Genomic DNA, 17763 nt, shown 5'->3' with positions numbered 1-17763 from the left:
AAACAGCTGTACAGAACGGGTCCTACCATCTGCCTTGCCGGTGATTACACGTGTTGTCATGCGTGAAACCGAAACATAAACCTTCATTCATCACATTGTTGACAATATTTTCTGTATGTAAACTCGTTATACACTAATACAAGTACTTATTAATTTCTTTGTTTACCAACCAATTATAGTAATTTAACATACTCTCTCTTATTCAATCACGACCATAAATAAGTATTAACAAGTTGACCAAAAACGGATAAACTACAAAACATAAGATAATGATCATATCTTTTTGATTCGTGTCATGTATTTTTTATTTGATGAACATAGTTAAAACATGCTCAAAGTGTTGACCAGCTTAAACAAGGCCACCAAAGTATCAACTCCAGGCCTGTTTTTTACAAGCTAAAACAAAGAATAAGCAACAAAGACATCATACATTGCCATAATGCTTCACCCGTTCATGGCATTCTCAAGGCTTTGATCCAGTCAATTTCAACTCTGAAATCACCTGCTCCTGACTTGGCTCCAACCGCACCACCTTCTGCGTTAACCGACAGTGACATACCCAGAACACGACCGGGATTCATCTCCATTTCCACATCGATTACATTTCCTCTCCATGTTGGCAAGTATCTAGCTAGAGGGATCTGATATATAATCAAAACTCCAGTTACTAATGGCCTTAGGCTAGAAGCGAAACATTCAAGTGAACTCATAATCTCTATCTGCCTTTTTGGGAGTTCAGAAAACAGGATATGTACAATGCACTAAAACTCCTTATCGGTAACATTTGTATAAGTGAGTACTTGCCTTGGCAGTATACCACCTGTCCTTTGGAGCAAAGACGAAAGCTTGCCACGAGTTATCTTCTGTTTGTCCTGGTGAATTCACCCAGTTTTCGGTATAGATCTGAATCAAAATCAAGGTTTAGCATAACAACCCTTTTCCCTTACAACATTTGCTGTTTCAACTGGAGTAAAAGGAAAGGTGAGTATCCGCATGAAACTTACTGTAGAGATATAACACCTTCCATCTCCTCTAAGTCTCATGGCTATTGCATCATACCCGTCAAGATCAATGAAGCCATCAAACTGCAGAAGAAAAAGGAAGGAAGTTAGTTGAAATATTATGATCAATTGACTCACACAGTCTTCGGATTACAAACCAAGATGACAATGTCTGTAAGTAAAATAAAAGCTGACCTTCTTTGAGCGCATTCCACAGAAGCCACTCCGACTGATGTTCAACTTTGATCCCTCACTAAGGTCTACGGAAAGGTTCCCCGAGAAAATTCCTATAAAAGATATATGGGAGAAAACCATCACTAATTGAGAAGTGTAAGAAACATAATAAAGACATAAAAAACAACGCTACCATAAAATAGAAAAGTCTCATATTTTTGTTAATGAATATCATGACAGCGCATGATAAATGGCAGATGAATCCACACAAAAAGTTACGAAGTTGCTAACCAGTTCCATCTGATCCTTTTCCTCCATCTGGGATCTCCAAGGAAGCCGAAGATAATCCTGTGAAAATAATCATCAAACATGTTGTCACCAAATAAATTATAAAATGCATAACGAATTGTTTACGATATCATTTAATTCTAAATCTTTATGAAACTTATTTTGTCTCAGTAGTTAGTTGTCCATATAAATCAACAACGCATGGAAATGCAAGGGAAACAACAACAGAAAACAATATCAGACACTCTTTATTAAGTACCTCCATATTCAGAATCAGAATAGAGATGCCATTTCTTCAAGTCTTCTTTCGAATGAAACTTAAATATATACTTCTCTGGAGGTGGTACCCATTCTTCAATGTTCCACGTAAAAGCTAACAGTTTGAAAAGTGGTGAAGATAAGTCAGAAACTAGCAATCCCTGCTACATTCAAAAGCATTAAAGCTAGTAGAAAGATATAATAATGGTAATCCCAAAATGTTGATAAATCTTGGAACATAAAAACAGCGCCATTAAGCTTCTCAAACATTACTTGCTATCAGTCACCGTCTAAATAAAGGCACAAACACAGTTGAACAAAAGCAAGAACATCGACACACAAGCAGGAAATCAGTAGATCACGAATATTTTAATTGACGGAAAGGTGGAAAGTGAATACCCTTTTTCGTTGCATTTACTGAGGCTTGCAACAATGATCGAAACCTTGACATGTCTCTGTAGCTGCTTTCCCAGGAGAAAAATGAAAAAAAAAAAAAAGCTTTAGTAAATATAAAACATTAGTTGTTACGAACTAAAGCTCCTATTTTCATTGAACACACCATGACCATATAACCACACTCCAACAAAGTATAAAAGATAACAACTTTGCAAGGTTAAGATATATCAGAAGCTCACGCATAGCAAAATAACAACAAAATAGTATTGACTACATTGAATTGAAGATGACTAAATCAACAATGAAGTGATTTCAGCATCAAAAGGAGCCGAGGCTAGGATCAAATCCACGACCTTTTAATACAAAAACAAGGGCTCCCAATACACTAGTGAATAAGACTATTTTCCCACTGAGGCATTTCAACGAACACATTGTAAGCTAAAAATCGATACATAGATCACAAACGCAGACGGAAACAAGAATACAAAATCTCGACGTATATCACAGATTGCCGTATCCATCTGCTAGTAAGAAATTCACAGGAACATAAGAAAACTCAAGACAATGAAGATCTGATCATTATGACAAAAGAAATGCTCAGAACAGACAAGTAGTTATCTCTCTATCTATCTCTAACTCTAAGTTTCAGCTGAAAACGCAGCGAGCATTATAGAACTCACTCACTCACTGGGATTTTCGTCACCGTCGCGAACGTTTCACAATCAGCGTCGGAGCGTCAGTCAAACTACCCAGACGCACGTCACCGTTCTCATACGCTGCGTTTCATGACCCATATCTTCTATAATGGGCCTAGTTTGGGCCAGACTTTCCATTAATAGCATCGACACGTGACTGCGAAAATCTCTTATATATTAATTAAAAAATATTAAAAAAATTGTAACTTGTATTTTGTATTAATTAAAAAAAAGTCTTGATGAGTTGTCAGTTAATTAAAATACTAATTAGTCTGATGTGGCAGTTTAATAGTCAATTGGAAAAAAATATAGGTCCAAACTCGATTAAAGAATTCCGCTAGATACATAAGCATATATTACTTTGGTTTTTGATATCTGATATGATAAAGGTACTTAACAAAGATACCGCATCATAAATTTGGTTTACTCAATCGTTCCCTATACTCTCTCATCTCTCTCCTCTTTACTTAGCATCGTCGGTTTCAGTCTTCCTCTCCGATCTCCTCCGTGAGACTGTGAGAGGGTTTTTTTTGTGTATTTGCTTCGATCTTCATCCTTAATTTGACAGTGACTTGGGAAGAGGCTTGGTGGTGTTTCCGGTTCGAGATCGGAGTTGGGTCTTCAGTCTGATTCTCGGTGGTGGCTCCTTGCGGTTCTTGACTCTTGAGGGCGGAGTTGGGTTTATGCTTCGTCAGGTGTAGTCGTCGAAGATCTGGTTCGAGCCCGCTGTTTGGTGATGAGCGACATGGATCCGGCGAAGGTGGGTGGTGGATCTCGGTGGAGAGGAGGTTTCAAGGCGGAGGCGTGAAATGGTTGCATAAACTTCTCGGTACTTCAGTTAGGACTGTCAACTGGTTGGGTGCCCATGGGTGTAGCCCAACCCAAACTGTTTTGGGTGGGTAATGGTTAAGCCCTAATAATTTTTGGTCCAGTTGGGCTAGAAACCCAGTTTGCCCATGGACAATTTGGTCCAGCCCAGTTGGACATTGGGTTAGCCCAATATATAATTTTTTTTTTGACTGAAAAAAAAAAACCTTTTTCAATGTCGCCGTCGTAACATTTTTTTTTTTGCGATTTTGAGATGAAATTTTGCGATCTCTCCTTCTGATCTTTCCTTCTGGATTCATCTTCTCCGGCGTGTGACTTCTTCTTCTCGCAATTTCAGGTAAGATTCTCGAATTTTAGCTTTTGATCATATGTTTCTATAACTTTGAGTTTTAGCTTCTAAAGTCTTAGATCCACGACTCGGGTTATGTGATGATGATGATGATGAATCTCGTTTCACGATTCTCTGTTGTGGGTTATTTGATGAATCTCGTTTTGTTTATGATGAATTTATTTTCCATTGTTTGCTCTAGTTCTGATGATGATGATGGTGATTGTGCAAAGTTTATTTGTACTCTTGCATTGAGATTTGATAGATTGGGTTATTCTGTGTGCAGTGACTGCTATGATCAGTTGCTCAAACACTGGCCAAACGTTTATTTGGCTCTTGAAAACAACCTCGAAATCGTTCCTGTAAGTACAGGTTCACACTTCATCTTATTGGCATTTGTATTATCTTCTTAGGTTTCTCAAGTGATGTAGTACGTGGTGATATCACTCGCATATTATTTAAGACTATTGAGCCTTGTGGGTCTTTAAGACTATTGAGCCGTGTGGGTCTTATTTGCCATCCTTAAATGACTTGTTCTACTTGTTTATTCCACCAAGCAAGTCTCCAAACTGTCCCCTCGTTTTTCTCATCAAGTAAACCTCCAAACTGTGCCATTGTCACTGAATCTGTCTAAATAATTTTCTAACAGATACTTTGTTTTGTCCAAAGGTTTAATAAGCCGTGGGTCTATTGACTTTTAAGTCATGTCTCATGTGGTTATAGGAGCTGTTCTATTACCTACTAATGTTCAAGCTTTAGTGTGTACAAGGAACTGGTTAAAAGGATTTCCTGAAATTGGTAAGTGTTGGTTATAATCTATTCATATAGTAAATTGCTTCAAAATCTTCATGAAATTTTTTTTTTTGGTAGTTGATGAGTCTATTGAGAAGACAGAAGAGGAGAAAGAAGAAGAGGATAAAGAGAAGGAGAAAGAAGAAGAGAGTGGAGAGTCTATAGACTTGAATTGAGGTATGATTCGAATGACTGGTCGTTTTTTTATTGCTCATTCTGAGTTATAAACAGTTTGAATTCTGCATCTAGACTTGTGAACTGGTACCTTATGAGTTCCGTTTAATTTGTTCTGACTCCTGAGATGAGACATTATTTTAAGTAGACAATAAACTGTGCATTCTAGACATTATTTTAGCTCATTATTGTTTGATCTTGTACTTTGCTTATTGGTTAGTGTTGAAGAGTAACTACTAACCAACAAAGAGTTAGCCTTAGCTTCGAACTTTGCTTATTGTTTGATCATGTACGTTGCTGTTCAAAGTCTAGAGACCATTATAAAAGCTCTGTTTTTGAAAGAACTGGTGTTAAGACTTTTTTTTCCTTCTTGCAGGCTGAAGATACAAGTAGACAAGCTGGAAGATTGCCAACAGATCATACAATATTTCTGTGAAAGAATCAATAAAAACAAACGTCTTTGAGACTATTTCAATTTCAGCCATATTTAAGTATATTTTTTTTTTTGTAAAAACATATTTGAATTTTTAAAGAAATTCTATAATTTTTATTTGCTATAAGTATATAAGTTTATAAATTAAGTTTACAAAAATTGATTATGAACAAAATTTAGCTATCTGCAAAAAAAATCAATAATGGGTGGGTTTTGGGTTATTTCTAATGAGCATGGGCTAACTTGGGTATGGGTTCTATTGGGTATGGGTGTTATATGGGTGTGGGTGTTATATGGCCCAACTAGACACACCCCGTCCAATTGACAGGCCTAACTTCAGTGAGCTTTTCGTTTGAGGGCGGCGGAGAGGCGTGAACAAGGATCCCGGAGGCGGCTGACTACGCACATAAATCACCAGAGGTTTGTACCAAAAAACAATTCCTGTCTGTACGGTCTTATCACCTTCTCGGTAGCAATGACCACGGATCTGGTTATTGCTTATATCAAGCTCTATCAGACAAGTGAAGACACCTAATTTCATGCTTTGGAGATTCAATCTGATGCACCAGAGGTTTGTACCAAAAAACAATTCCTGTCTGTTTTTAAGTTATCCCATCCTAGCGCATGATGAATATTCCCTGTTTAGTTTTGTTTACTCGGTGTTTTTTTTTTTTTTTTTTTGCCAAAATGTGAATTTCATATTAATATGAGAAGAGTTTGTAATTGCTTACAAAAAGTTTTAGATAAAAACTTGAGTCAGTTTACTCGGTGTTATTTTGGTGTATTACGAATACATACTTTTTTACTCATTATCTGATTTTTTCAGGGATCTCTTGTGGTACATGGTTCATCTTCACATGAGTCAGAATCATTAGACCTGACTCCAGCTAAACGTGTGCGGGCATTGAACGTGGATCTGCTTGAGAATTTTGATCAGAATTCGGTTACAAGGAGTGTGATTTCCTTTAAGGTCAAGGAGGAGAAGTTGGACAAAAGTCGCTGAAATGAAGTATATTTACCCAACATCTAGAGGCTTTCGTTTAAGTTGGATCAAATAATTTGCAGATTTATTTTGGTTTTATGTTTTTTTTTTTAATATTCAAACCTTCGTTGCTTTAGTTCAAAGACTTATGTTCGCTTTTGCTTTTATTAATGGAAAGCCTCTAATTTTGCTTTTATCCACTTTTTCTTAATGTGTTTTTTTGTTATATTTTTATGAATGAACCATAGTAATTTTATATATATTTTCAATATTAAAAAAAAAAAGACTGGGGGAAATAAATCAAAGAGACAACAATCATTCTCCGGTTATTCGCCCTAACTAGGGATGGCAATCAAGGACCTGGACCGCGGACCTGGCTCGTAAAGGCTTGCTGCGGGGCGGGATTGGGTCTCCATTTGGTAAGCCCGCAAAATTACGGGCCTCGCGGGACGGGTTCAAAGCAGGACGGGTCGAAAGCGGGACGGGTCGAAAGCGGGATGAGCTTAACCTGTGGGATTTTGAAGACCCGCAACCCTAAGTCCCCATTCTGCTTTCGCCTAAAACATTGAGAGAGAGAGAGAGAGAGAGAAAGAAGGCGATTCGACGTTATGTAGCTCCGGTGATGGTGGTTTCAGGGTCGATGATGCTTCCGGTCTCCCAAGCACCTTCGATCTGCACCGGTGGAGCTTCTTCGAGTTATTATAAGAAGTTTGAAAACGCACTTTCCACCGAATAAGAAGATCTAGTTCACGCCATGGGTTCTTCTTAGTTTTGCCTATATGTATTTGTTCACAATATCATACATTTTGGAGTTTTAGGTTTCAATATATCTTTATTATTCTTATTTGCAGAAGATGAAGTTGATGGTGAAGAAGAGAAATTTCCATCTTTTTGTCGCTTGTTGGTGATAAAGATGAAGAACAAGAAGTGTGATTGGTGTTTTTTATTTATTTATTTTTGGGATTAGCATTTTTGATTTGGTATTGGTTTTATTTAATTTTGATTTCTGAAAACTAAATCATTTGTTATGAACTTATGAGTTATAATATTTGGATTCAGCAACTAATATTGTTTATTTTTAAAATGTTTGGAGTCTAACAAAAGTAAATAAACAAGTGTTTTGATCCAACAAAATCTTCAACTAACAAGTGTATTGCTTTATTCAGTTTAATCCTCGACTAAACTCACTTACTGAAGCGTCACTGATAAAGTGTCTTGAATCATGTCTTGAAGCGTTCAGGAACCATATGTCCGTTTGTAATTCTATGTCCCGCGGGCCGATCCGCAAAGGGCTATATGTTTTACGGTACGGGTTTGGTCAGCCATTTTGAGGACCGCAGCCCGCGCAAGCCTGACCCGCCGTGACCCGCTCGAAGACGAGCCCGCTACGGTACGGGACGGGACGGAACGGATCAACCTGTTTGACATCCCTAGCCCTAACTACCAGTTTCAGTTCCATTATTAACTCTCTGGAGGTATAAAGTGAAATAGACCTTATTTGGTAACGGTTTTCCTACACTGAGGCTTGCTTCCTGCAATACTATTTCTTCTGTATCCTTTAGCATCTTTGTGTTTTGAGTTCAATAGAAACATGTACAAACAATTAATAAATTACGAACAATAAAAATAAGATTCCAAACAAATGATTGTTATTTCTTATCATTATTATTCGTTCTCTCTTATGTTAACTAAGTCCATGTCCGCGATACGCGCGGATCATATATAGAAAAATATTTTGATTTTAAAATTATATTTAAATGTAAATAGTATTTTATAATATTTGGATAAATATATATGATTTAAAAGAGAGTGTGATGCTTAGAAGAAAAATGATTTAAGATGATGTTATATATATATATATATATATCATCCAAATAATTTGAAGAAAAAACAATGTGAAAAATTTGGTACACCATTAATAATTAACTGGATAAAATTTGTGACAGAATGAAAGAAAGATAACGTTGTTTTACAGAACTGTAAAAGATAAATGATTTAAATATTTTTATTTATAAATTTATTTCATTACATGTTTTGTCTTAATAATTTAATTAGATATCTTTGTGTATTTGGTTATATGGGATAGATCAATCGAGTAAAACCAAACTAATCAAAACTAAACCGAAATAGAAAAAAATAGTTTAGTTTGAGTAAAAAAATCCAAAGGCCACGTCAGGATTGTGCCCCGTACACAATTTCTAAAGTAAAACAATGATCAATCAAGATCAGATATTGCTTTAACTTGGGTTGTTTAAAAGAGGTAAAGAAGAATTTGAGGAAGTCAACATGCTGAGATAAAAAAGAATGGTGAACACAAACTCGTCATGTTGTTGTAAGAAACAGTTCACTAACTGTCTCTTGGTGTGAAGCAGGCACTAATTCGTCATCTTTGTTGCTATACCAAACAAAAACAATATCTGCGAGATCAGGCCTAAGATCCTCTTTCACTAATTTCTGATACTCCAAAGTATCTCCATTACATTTCTTCACTTTCACCATATGAAACGTTGGTGTCAGAAATATTTCAGCATCCATCGACAGTTCTCCTTTTCTTCCCTCTTTTGAACGTTCCAGTCAGGGGCATACCCAAAAAAAGGTATAGGTGTGGCATAGGCCTTACACTGATTTTTTTTTTCCCTAATCAACCTAAAATTTATGAAACTGTCCTTGTTTTTAATAAGATTTTCATTAAGTGCCCCATACTAAAATAATTGTTGGTTCCGCCACTGGTTCCAGTTTGAACAAATCTGCTTTTCTCTTTCTTATCCTCAGTTTCAACCGTCGTGCCACTTCCTCCAACTTAGATATGATGACTGAAGCAGGCTCCTGTGATGTGAATCTAGACCTCGCTTGGTATACACGTCTCCAAAAAGTCCTGACAATTAAAACCCAGTAGACTTATTTAGTATGGATAACAATCTTCAAATGAAGCTCAATCGGCTAAAGATCGAGATGCTTGCAGCCTTAGTGAGAACACCGTCTATATCTTAGAATACTTATATTAATTAGGATGATTAGACAATACAATTAAATATCCTCAAACAACATATAAGTCATCTGTTTTATAGAAAGCACGTTGAAATACTCGATTGTTTACTGGTTGTACCATTTGCTATGAGGTATGTCTTCCCTTGCAGACTCTCCGACATGTGAACCGCCGTTGTAAATACGTCCGCAGTTAGACGGTGTATTTCCTATCCAGTCGTCGTACTTTCTTCACATTTATATACGCCAGTTTCTCGAATCCCCATTTCTGAAAACTCAGGAAATGAAAAGGAATATCAATCAATAGGTGTTCATCTAAATTACATGACTTGAGTTTGTTTTGGAAATCTGAAAGCCACACTGATTTTTCAAAACGACTCTCACCTACGTGAAACAAAAAAAAAGTCTTTTCACAAGCAATTATGTTGACACAGTCGGATGAATCTTTAACAAAATCAGTGACGGACTCCAAATGCTTAAACCACAGCAATATATATTTCGATTTAAAAGTATTTCCAATATTTACATGTATGTTTTGGCCAGACAGTTGCAGGAGGAACAAAGTTGAGAAGTAATACCTGAGGGAACCTGATCGTTACTGATGCCGTTAATAGTAATACCTGAGGCCAACTAGTTGAGAAGGATTCCAAGCATCCTAACTGCGAGGACTGAAAGTTAGTTTATTGAACAAAATTTTCAATAACAATGTCTTGAAATCATTTTCTAATCAAACAAATAGGCAATCAAAACAACACGCAACTATACCCAAATAAACCATACGATTAACAAATATAGATCAATCAGCTAATAGCATAGTAGAACATGTGAAGACTGGTTGTACTATGTAACTGTAACTGCTTGATCTCTAAGTTGTAGGTGAATCAAGACTCGCTGAAGCATTGATCCGTCCATTCTCTCAATATTCGGACGTCGTTAGAGATGCTTCCGCTGATTAACTTAATATGAAGGAGAGAGAGAGAGAGAGAGGTGGAGTTGTGAATTGCGTGTATAGGCTTGAGGATTTGAATAGGTAAGTTTACATAGGAAATTTATAGCAATTAAGGGCTTTGATGGTGGAGAAGGGACGTTATGGTGGAGATTCGGAACAACATGAGGTAGGCTTTTGAAGATGATGAAGGCGGAAAGACGGTGAGTAGTTTAATTGGGCCACAAATTAGGTTTCGTTGTAGTCTGTTGGTCTTAAATCTGGAACGTTTCTGATGGGTTACATTTGTTGAGTGACACGGAAGAGTAGCTGACGTGTAAGTTTGGTTGGATGAGAATATTTGTGCCTATGTGGCATAGCTTAGAAACTTTGAAATTAGTTCCTTTTATACAGTAGAGATAATTAATGTTATATCAGTATATGATTACTTTAGAAACAACGTAACGTCTATTAAAGCTTGGATAAGAGAGAACAATACCACATGGTACCATAGAACATATATTAGCTTTCATCGATTGATTGAAATATTTATTTTTTCTATTCCATTTTCATAAGTAAGTTATTTCCCGACCCCCACCCCCCCACCTATTTATTTTATATAATCGATCTTGATATAATTTGAAACGAGGTTTTTATATGTTAATCTTTGTTTTCGGTAATACAAATATATTGATGAAATGTAACGGATTGAAGGAAAACATAGAAGAAATGAGTTTTGAATTTAGCTTTTTCATCGTTGATAATAGGTGCTTACTGAAATCCCTTATCTTCTTTCGAGTTTGGTTATGTGTTGTTGTAATGTTTCGACTTTCCTAATTGTCCGGCCGATTTCATCGTGCTCCAGTTTTCGGTGAATATGAAATCAAAGAGAATTTACAAAGCAAATCAAATTCAGATCTGATAAGAGGTAAATTTGAGATCTCGAAAAGTGAAAGCGACTTACCTTAACGAAACTTTCTCATATTAACGAAGCAAATACATGAATGTATAGATCAGACGATTCAGTTACTAGCTCCTAGTAAAAGCTGATGTCTTTGATTTAATCTATTATGTTAGACATCTCTAATGGTACACAAAAATTTCTTCGACTTAGATTTACTCCAATGGTTTACTCTATAATAGAGTTACTCTATAAAACACTGAAATATAGAGTAATTTTTTTACTCTATATTTGGAGTAAAAAACAACATTAGTCTATATTCCACTATATTACAGAGTAACTCTATTATAGAGTGAATCATTGGAGAAAATCCAACTCTATAATAGATTTATCTTATTTTAGTGTGAAATATAGAGGAAATTTTTGTGTACCATTGGAGATGCCCTTAACAACAAAATTTCCTCGATAAGAAAATGGAAGATATTGGAGCCGACAAAAGTTCGAGAGGAAGAGAGATGAACTGTTGTTGGAAAAAACACAACAACAATAAGATAATGATATTTCTTTCGTCTTTAATTTGTTGTATGAGTTTTAATTTTATTTGTGCCAAAACTATTCTAAAAATCAGATACTAAATTTTAAATTGTTTTACACGGTCCATAACCAAGAATTTATACTATTATAAGATTAACCTAATTTTTAATAATCTTTTTATTTTTATTTCCCATCTTCTGTAAAACATTGTGAACAATCAATATAATTAATTATATAAAACATAAGTTATATTTGATTTGTTAGCACATAAAATAATCACACAGTGAATTGAAATCTCTGCAATATTTGTGTTAAAGATCATAATATTTGATTAGTAAATTGTCAATCTAATCCTAATTATAAAAAGTATTGTAGTTAACAACGTATCATCATTGTTTCGTCCGAATATGTCAGTCTAAAAAAAAACTAAATTCTGTTCATTTTCCATCGGTCGAACATTAAAACAATGAATCCAAAATTACAAAGACATAGAAAACATACCCATACTATAAATATCGTGAATTTTTCAATACTACATATATTATGTACATTCACCAGCGTGGATCGTATCCTAGTAAGATTTTAAATCTCCAACTATACGGAAAGAGCTTTTTTTGTAATCGAGGAATTATCTTGAATAGACCATTTTCAAGTTTTGGTCACAAAAATAGACCACGAGAAGAAAAATAACCAAAATGTTTTATTTAAGAGATAAAAGGACCTTAATACCCTATATATATATATATATATATAAAAGAATTTATATAGTTTTAGATTATATGTTTTCAAATTCGAACTTTTTATAAATTTTTTTTTTGAAATTCTTTTTTCGATTTTTTTTATATTTTTTTTTAATTTTCTTTTTGTAATTCGAAAATAGTTTTTGAAACTATTATTAAAATTTTTATTTTCAAATTTTTTAATATTTATTTTTTATTTTATAAAATTTTAAACCTCAATCCCAAATCTCCACCTCTTAACTCTAAACCCTAAGGTTTGGATTAGTTAATCCTAGAGGTATAAATGTATATTTACCTCTTTAATGAAACATTTTGGCCATTTTGATCCTTAAAGTCTATATTTGTGACAAAAACTTTTTTAGTGCTATCTTAGCATATTTCTCTTTTTAATATCCAATATCAGCACTTTTAATATCCAACTATCTTTCGTGTAGATTTAATCTTGAAGTCATGTTAACTTTGAAAAACCGGACTAAAAAAGTCAAACATTAATGGAATCATGAATTACAATTAGAAAATGGATCGGTTTGGCTTTCAAAAACCCATCTACAGTAAAATATCTATAAATTAATAATTTTAGAACTTTAAAATTTTATTAATTTACAAAAATTCCTTATTTAGATCTTTAATTTAATATATATTTATTCTAAAAATATATATATTTGATTTTAATGTATGGACATTAATTTTGTTTTTTGAAATTTGACATTTCTATTAATTTTATTATATTATTTTGTGTATAAAATATATATTGCATAGAACTTAAATGTGGTTTTAGATATAATATTGCTAAATCTCATTAGAAACATATTAAGAAAATATAAAGATAATTCCATTATGAATATAAAACATACAATGTAATAATAAGTTCTTACTTATATAAAATATGTATGCATATAAATTATTAATTTATAATTTTAATGGGACCATATATTTACATAGAATTTTCTAAAAAAAATATTATCTTATTATTTTATCATTTGTGTCAAATTTTGAACCGATCCAAGTTGGAACTGGCAAAATTTATTAATTTATAGAGATTATTAATTTATCGAGTATTAATTTATAGTGGTTCTACTATATATTATTAAAACTGGAGTACCTTTTGGTACTGTTTGAAAACATGAATAGTATTATAAATGAGAATTGTTTGGAAACATGAATAGCATTATAAAAAAAAGTATTGTGTCTTTTTAGTAATTTTATTAATATAATTACATTAATTGTCTTTCCATATTTCACTTAGTTTAACAATTTCATTAATTATATTACCCTAACAATACATCACATCATTAATTATATTACCATAATAATAATAGTGCATATTTTTATTTATTAGTTAATGAATATTAACATTGTACCAATTAAAAAATCACAAAAGTAAAATAACTAGATTTTGCATATTGTTAAATTTTCGGTTTAGTTTGTTTTACTAATTTTTTTGATATATTTTAGTTTCAATCGATGCAAAATTATGTATTCAAAAACATGATTCAAAAACATATTTTTCTGAATAAAATAATAACTTAAATCAAAATTATAAAAATGTATTATATTTATTGTCACTTAATTTTTAACTCCATATAATTATTTTACTAAATAAAAAAAACTCTTTTTCACTTAAGTTAGCCAAACACATAGGGTCAGACTGGTGACCTTTCTGGAAACAAGAGAAACGAATAGGAAAAAAACGTAGAGAAATAGAATTGCAGAAATGAAAATGAATGGTTGTTCCGTCCCATATTTAACTAGGAATAACTTTTTTTTTATTTCTCTACAAAAAAAAATGATAGAGAATGAGAAGGAAAAATTATTTTTTCCGAATGGTGATTTTTTTTGAAATGTTAAGGAATGCATTATTCCTCGTTGTTCATTGGTCACCATTAATACCCATAGAAAGAGTCTTTTATTAGTTAATAAAATCAGTTAGGCATTAACATTGACTATCCATTTAGGTATGAGTTGTTCTGTTAGGGTATCGTTATTTTTTTGTTTTGAAATTAGGTCTCGCTTGAATATTATAAATTTATGTGTGAGTTTTGAGTTGGATAATTGTGAGTCTGGATGAGTTGATTTTGATGTATATGAACCTAAAAAATATCTAAATAACAAATGTATCTGAAACAGATTTATTTGTACCAAAAATAATCATATTATCTTATTCGGCTCAGATCTATTGAATACAATTACTTATATTACGACTCATCTAAAATATATAACATTAATTATAAAAAATAAATATCAATGTATAAAATTGTAAGAAACTCAATCCGCGCCAATCTCTAGTAAATCTTTAAAATTAATGCGATTTGAGCAATTTCGAAAGAGAGCAATCAATTCATGATGACTGAAAATCAAAAGCTATTTCGGTGAAAGGAAGGTGAGAACCTTGTTAGAAATTCTTGGTGGAAGCTGAAAGCAACTTTAAAATATTGTTGTTGAAGAAATGAATCATGTTCTCTATTCTCAGTGTCAAAAGTTTTAGATTTTCACCGGAACTTTTTTTTTCTCACCGAAAATCGTCTTTCCATTAGCTTACAGTTGATTTTATGGATTTCTTGATTTTTTGAAAGCCAAATCGATTCTTTTTTAATTGTAATTCATATCTCTGTTAGCGTTTGACATTTTTTTTTTTTTTTTGTCAACAGAATTTTCATTCATAGAGCCCAAAAGGCTTTAGTACAACTGATATCAGGTTTTACAAATTAGAGAAGCCCAAAAGTAGTAGTATTATTCAGTCCCGAAGCTTGTCTCCTCGCGTTTGACGATGGATTTCGTGAGTCACTTGGACATGTGCCTTTCATGCGGAAAACGGTAGTTTCAGACACACCACCGTTCATCGCCACCATAAGCTTCCCGGCTCCGCTTCTCGATCACCCTTTTTTCCATTGCAAGGTTTCTCCAATCGAAAGCCCGATGCCAATCATACATGCTTCTCAGTTTAACCGCAAATACTCAAACAAAGAGGCCTCAATCCACCGGAATTAAACCCCAAAGGAAAACTGGAATCAGATCGAAGCGAGACCCTTTGCCGGACCGTTGAGACAACACCGACTCTTCTGAATCCACCTCTTAAACGATTCAAGCTAACCATCAGACTCTTCTTCCTTCATGTTAGAGATGCTCCACTTAAACGCCGTAAACGGCTAAATAACAGCGTAGAGACTGATTCTCCTCAAAAGAAATCAGAGTGAGCGATGAAAAAGGTATTTGATCAACGGGATGAAGTTAAGCTCAAAGTGAGAAACGAGTATCAACAGGAATCCAATCATAAAGATCAGATGATTATTGATCGATTCAAATCAGAGATAAAAGATATCATGAAGGCCAGCCCTGTTTGAAACTGATACACACAACAAAAAAAAAGAAGAATTCGCCTAGCGAAAGAGGAAGTCCGACAGCGCGGAAGGAAGATCGATCGGTACTAAGACCGAATATATTACATCAAAAAAACAAAAGTCCGTGGTGACCGACGACAGAACTCACCGCCGGTCACCGAACACGAAGCTTGCTCGAAGAGTTGTTTTAGTGAGAGGTTAGAGGAAAAAGTTTAGAGAGAGAGAAGTTTAATTAGTTCAGGTCAGCATTTGACATTTTAATGTTCGAGTTTGTATTGTCAAACATAACTTCAAGATTAAATTTGCGTAAGAGATAGTTGTATATTAAAAGTGTTGATTTTAAATAGTTGTCGGCAAATATTTTGGTCAAATACATCCTCAAATAATCAAATGAACGAACAACTTGGTCGTTTAAATTAAAATACTTTTTAATTAATATTATATAGTTTGACATGAGAGTATCGAAGTTATAAGACTTGCATAAATATGGATTTATTATGATGATGGAGTTAAAAAGCATTCCATGTTTATAGAACCCATAAACCATGCACACTATATATTGTAAATGTTTACAGAATCATATACCTAATCAAGTAATTATCGCCGACTAAAATCGCAGTTAAACATGAGCTCTGCACTAGAATTAAGGAATACCATTAGTGTCCTTCACTCCTCTTGCATCCCTGGTCTAACTAAATATCACTGTGTCCCTACCTCGCTTGTGTATTCACCTATTTATATTTGACGCCATTATTAAATCATATATGGGTGCATATTATATAGTATTATAGTGTGACTGTGTGAACTCATTAGTCACTATAGGTTTAAAGTTATATATATAATAATAAGATTTATGATTAATTACTTCATCCGTGACAGCCATTTCTGCCACTAGAGAGGCGAGTAAGACGGTGCATGCAACTGGGTGGCCATGCGCGTCATGTGGCGGCTCATTTTATTCTTTTGAAAACTATAGGAAACACACATGCAAAATAAATACTATATATGTACTCAAAAAGGGAGCAAAAATCATTAGTACGTAAAATTTATCATATCGGTGGAATTGCAATCTCTAGCTAGTATAATTAGGGAAGATGTAGGCCATGTTTATTACGGAGTTTTTATGGTAGGGTTCTTAGCGGAATATAAGAACCGTCTCTTAACTTTAACTGATAAAAACTAAGAACCGTCTCTTAAAACTCTTATTTAAGAGTCGGTTCTTAGTTTTTCTTAGTTAAAAGTTAAGAGACGGTTCTTATATTCCACTAAGAACTCACTACAAGAAAACATCGACATACTGAGGAAAAATATCGTCGGTATGTCGTCGGAATAACGTTATTCCGACGACATACCGATGAAACAAGTCCTCGGAATTAACTCCTTGGAAATTCATTTTTCCTCGGAAATCCCTCAGAATTTTCCGACGGAATTCCGAGGAAACAAATTTCCGAGGAAATTCCGAGGACCACCTATTCGTCGGAAAGCTCCGAGTTCGTCGGAAAGCTCCTCGGAATATACCGAGGGAGAACTTCCTCGGGATATTTCGATGGACTTTCCGAAGGTCCAATCCTCGGAAGTTCCGACGAAATGTTCCTCGGAATTTTCATCGAAAAATTCCGAGGAACGGGTCCCTCGGAAAATTCCGAGGAACGGGTCCCTCAGAAAATTCCGAGGAACGGGTCCCTCGGAATATTCTGAGGAACATGTCCCTCGGTTATTCCGAGGAACATGTCCCTCGGTATATTCCGAGGAACGGGGTCCCTCGGTATATTCCGAGGAACATGTCCCTCGGTATATTCCGAGGGACCCATGTCCCTCGGAATTTAAAAAAAATTAATTTTTTTTAAAAAATTAATTTTTTTAAATTTAAATTTGAAAATATAAAATTAAAATTGAAATCATATTAGTTAATATTCAAAGTTTCACAAATAAAAATAAAACATTCCGAGTTTTTGGAAAAAAAAAAACTACGGGTCTGGCACGTTCGGGCA

General features: G+C 34.1%; 1 protein-coding gene and 2 long non-coding RNA genes across 10 annotated transcripts; 1 reads left to right on the top strand and 2 right to left on the bottom strand.

Annotated features, from left to right (window-relative positions):
* Positions 1-226: 226 nt before the first annotated feature.
* On the bottom strand, positions 227-2911 carry LOC106292847 (probable complex I intermediate-associated protein 30). Of its 6 annotated transcripts, none has more exons than XM_013728513.1 (8): positions 2798-2911; positions 2121-2185; positions 1723-1836; positions 1467-1523; positions 1197-1288; positions 1005-1085; positions 805-903; positions 227-641 (listed from the first exon to the last, which is right to left on the bottom strand). In XM_013728513.1, the coding sequence occupies exons 2-8, from the start codon at positions 2170-2172 to the stop codon at positions 453-455; spliced, it is 684 nt and encodes a 227-aa protein (XP_013583967.1). In that variant the 5' UTR covers positions 2173-2185; positions 2798-2911; the 3' UTR covers positions 227-452. The 6 variants fall into 6 exon arrangements, with proteins under 6 accessions (XP_013583967.1, XP_013583968.1, XP_013583969.1 ...); XM_013728514.1 differs by having other exon boundaries at positions 2802-2911; XM_013728515.1 differs by having other exon boundaries at positions 2806-2911.
* Positions 2912-3210: 299 nt separating this feature from the next.
* LOC106293549 lies at positions 3211-5409 on the top strand. Of its 2 annotated transcripts, XR_001260531.1 has the most exons (6): positions 3211-3977; positions 4255-4330; positions 4530-4561; positions 4638-4766; positions 4839-4937; positions 5311-5409. It is a non-coding gene; the product is annotated as an uncharacterized LOC106293549 (long non-coding RNA). The 2 variants fall into 2 exon arrangements; XR_001260530.1 differs by having other exon boundaries at positions 4255-4561.
* Positions 5410-9016: 3607 nt separating this feature from the next.
* Positions 9017-10511, bottom strand: LOC106293660. 2 transcript variants are annotated; one of them, XR_001260582.1, is made up of 4 exons: positions 10184-10511; positions 9913-9993; positions 9456-9602; positions 9017-9224 (listed from the first exon to the last, which is right to left on the bottom strand). It is a non-coding gene; the product is annotated as an uncharacterized LOC106293660 (long non-coding RNA). The 2 variants fall into 2 exon arrangements; XR_001260581.1 differs by having other exon boundaries at positions 9913-10511.
* Positions 10512-17763: the final 7252 nt, after the last annotated feature.

This window comes from Brassica oleracea, chromosome C5 (assembly GCF_000695525.1).
Source record: "Brassica oleracea var. oleracea cultivar TO1000 chromosome C5, BOL, whole genome shotgun sequence".
Taxonomy (NCBI): Eukaryota; Viridiplantae; Streptophyta; class Magnoliopsida; order Brassicales; family Brassicaceae; genus Brassica; species Brassica oleracea.
The sequence above is the reverse complement of the archived record's forward strand: the minus strand, read 5'-3'. Positions and strand labels throughout refer to the sequence as shown.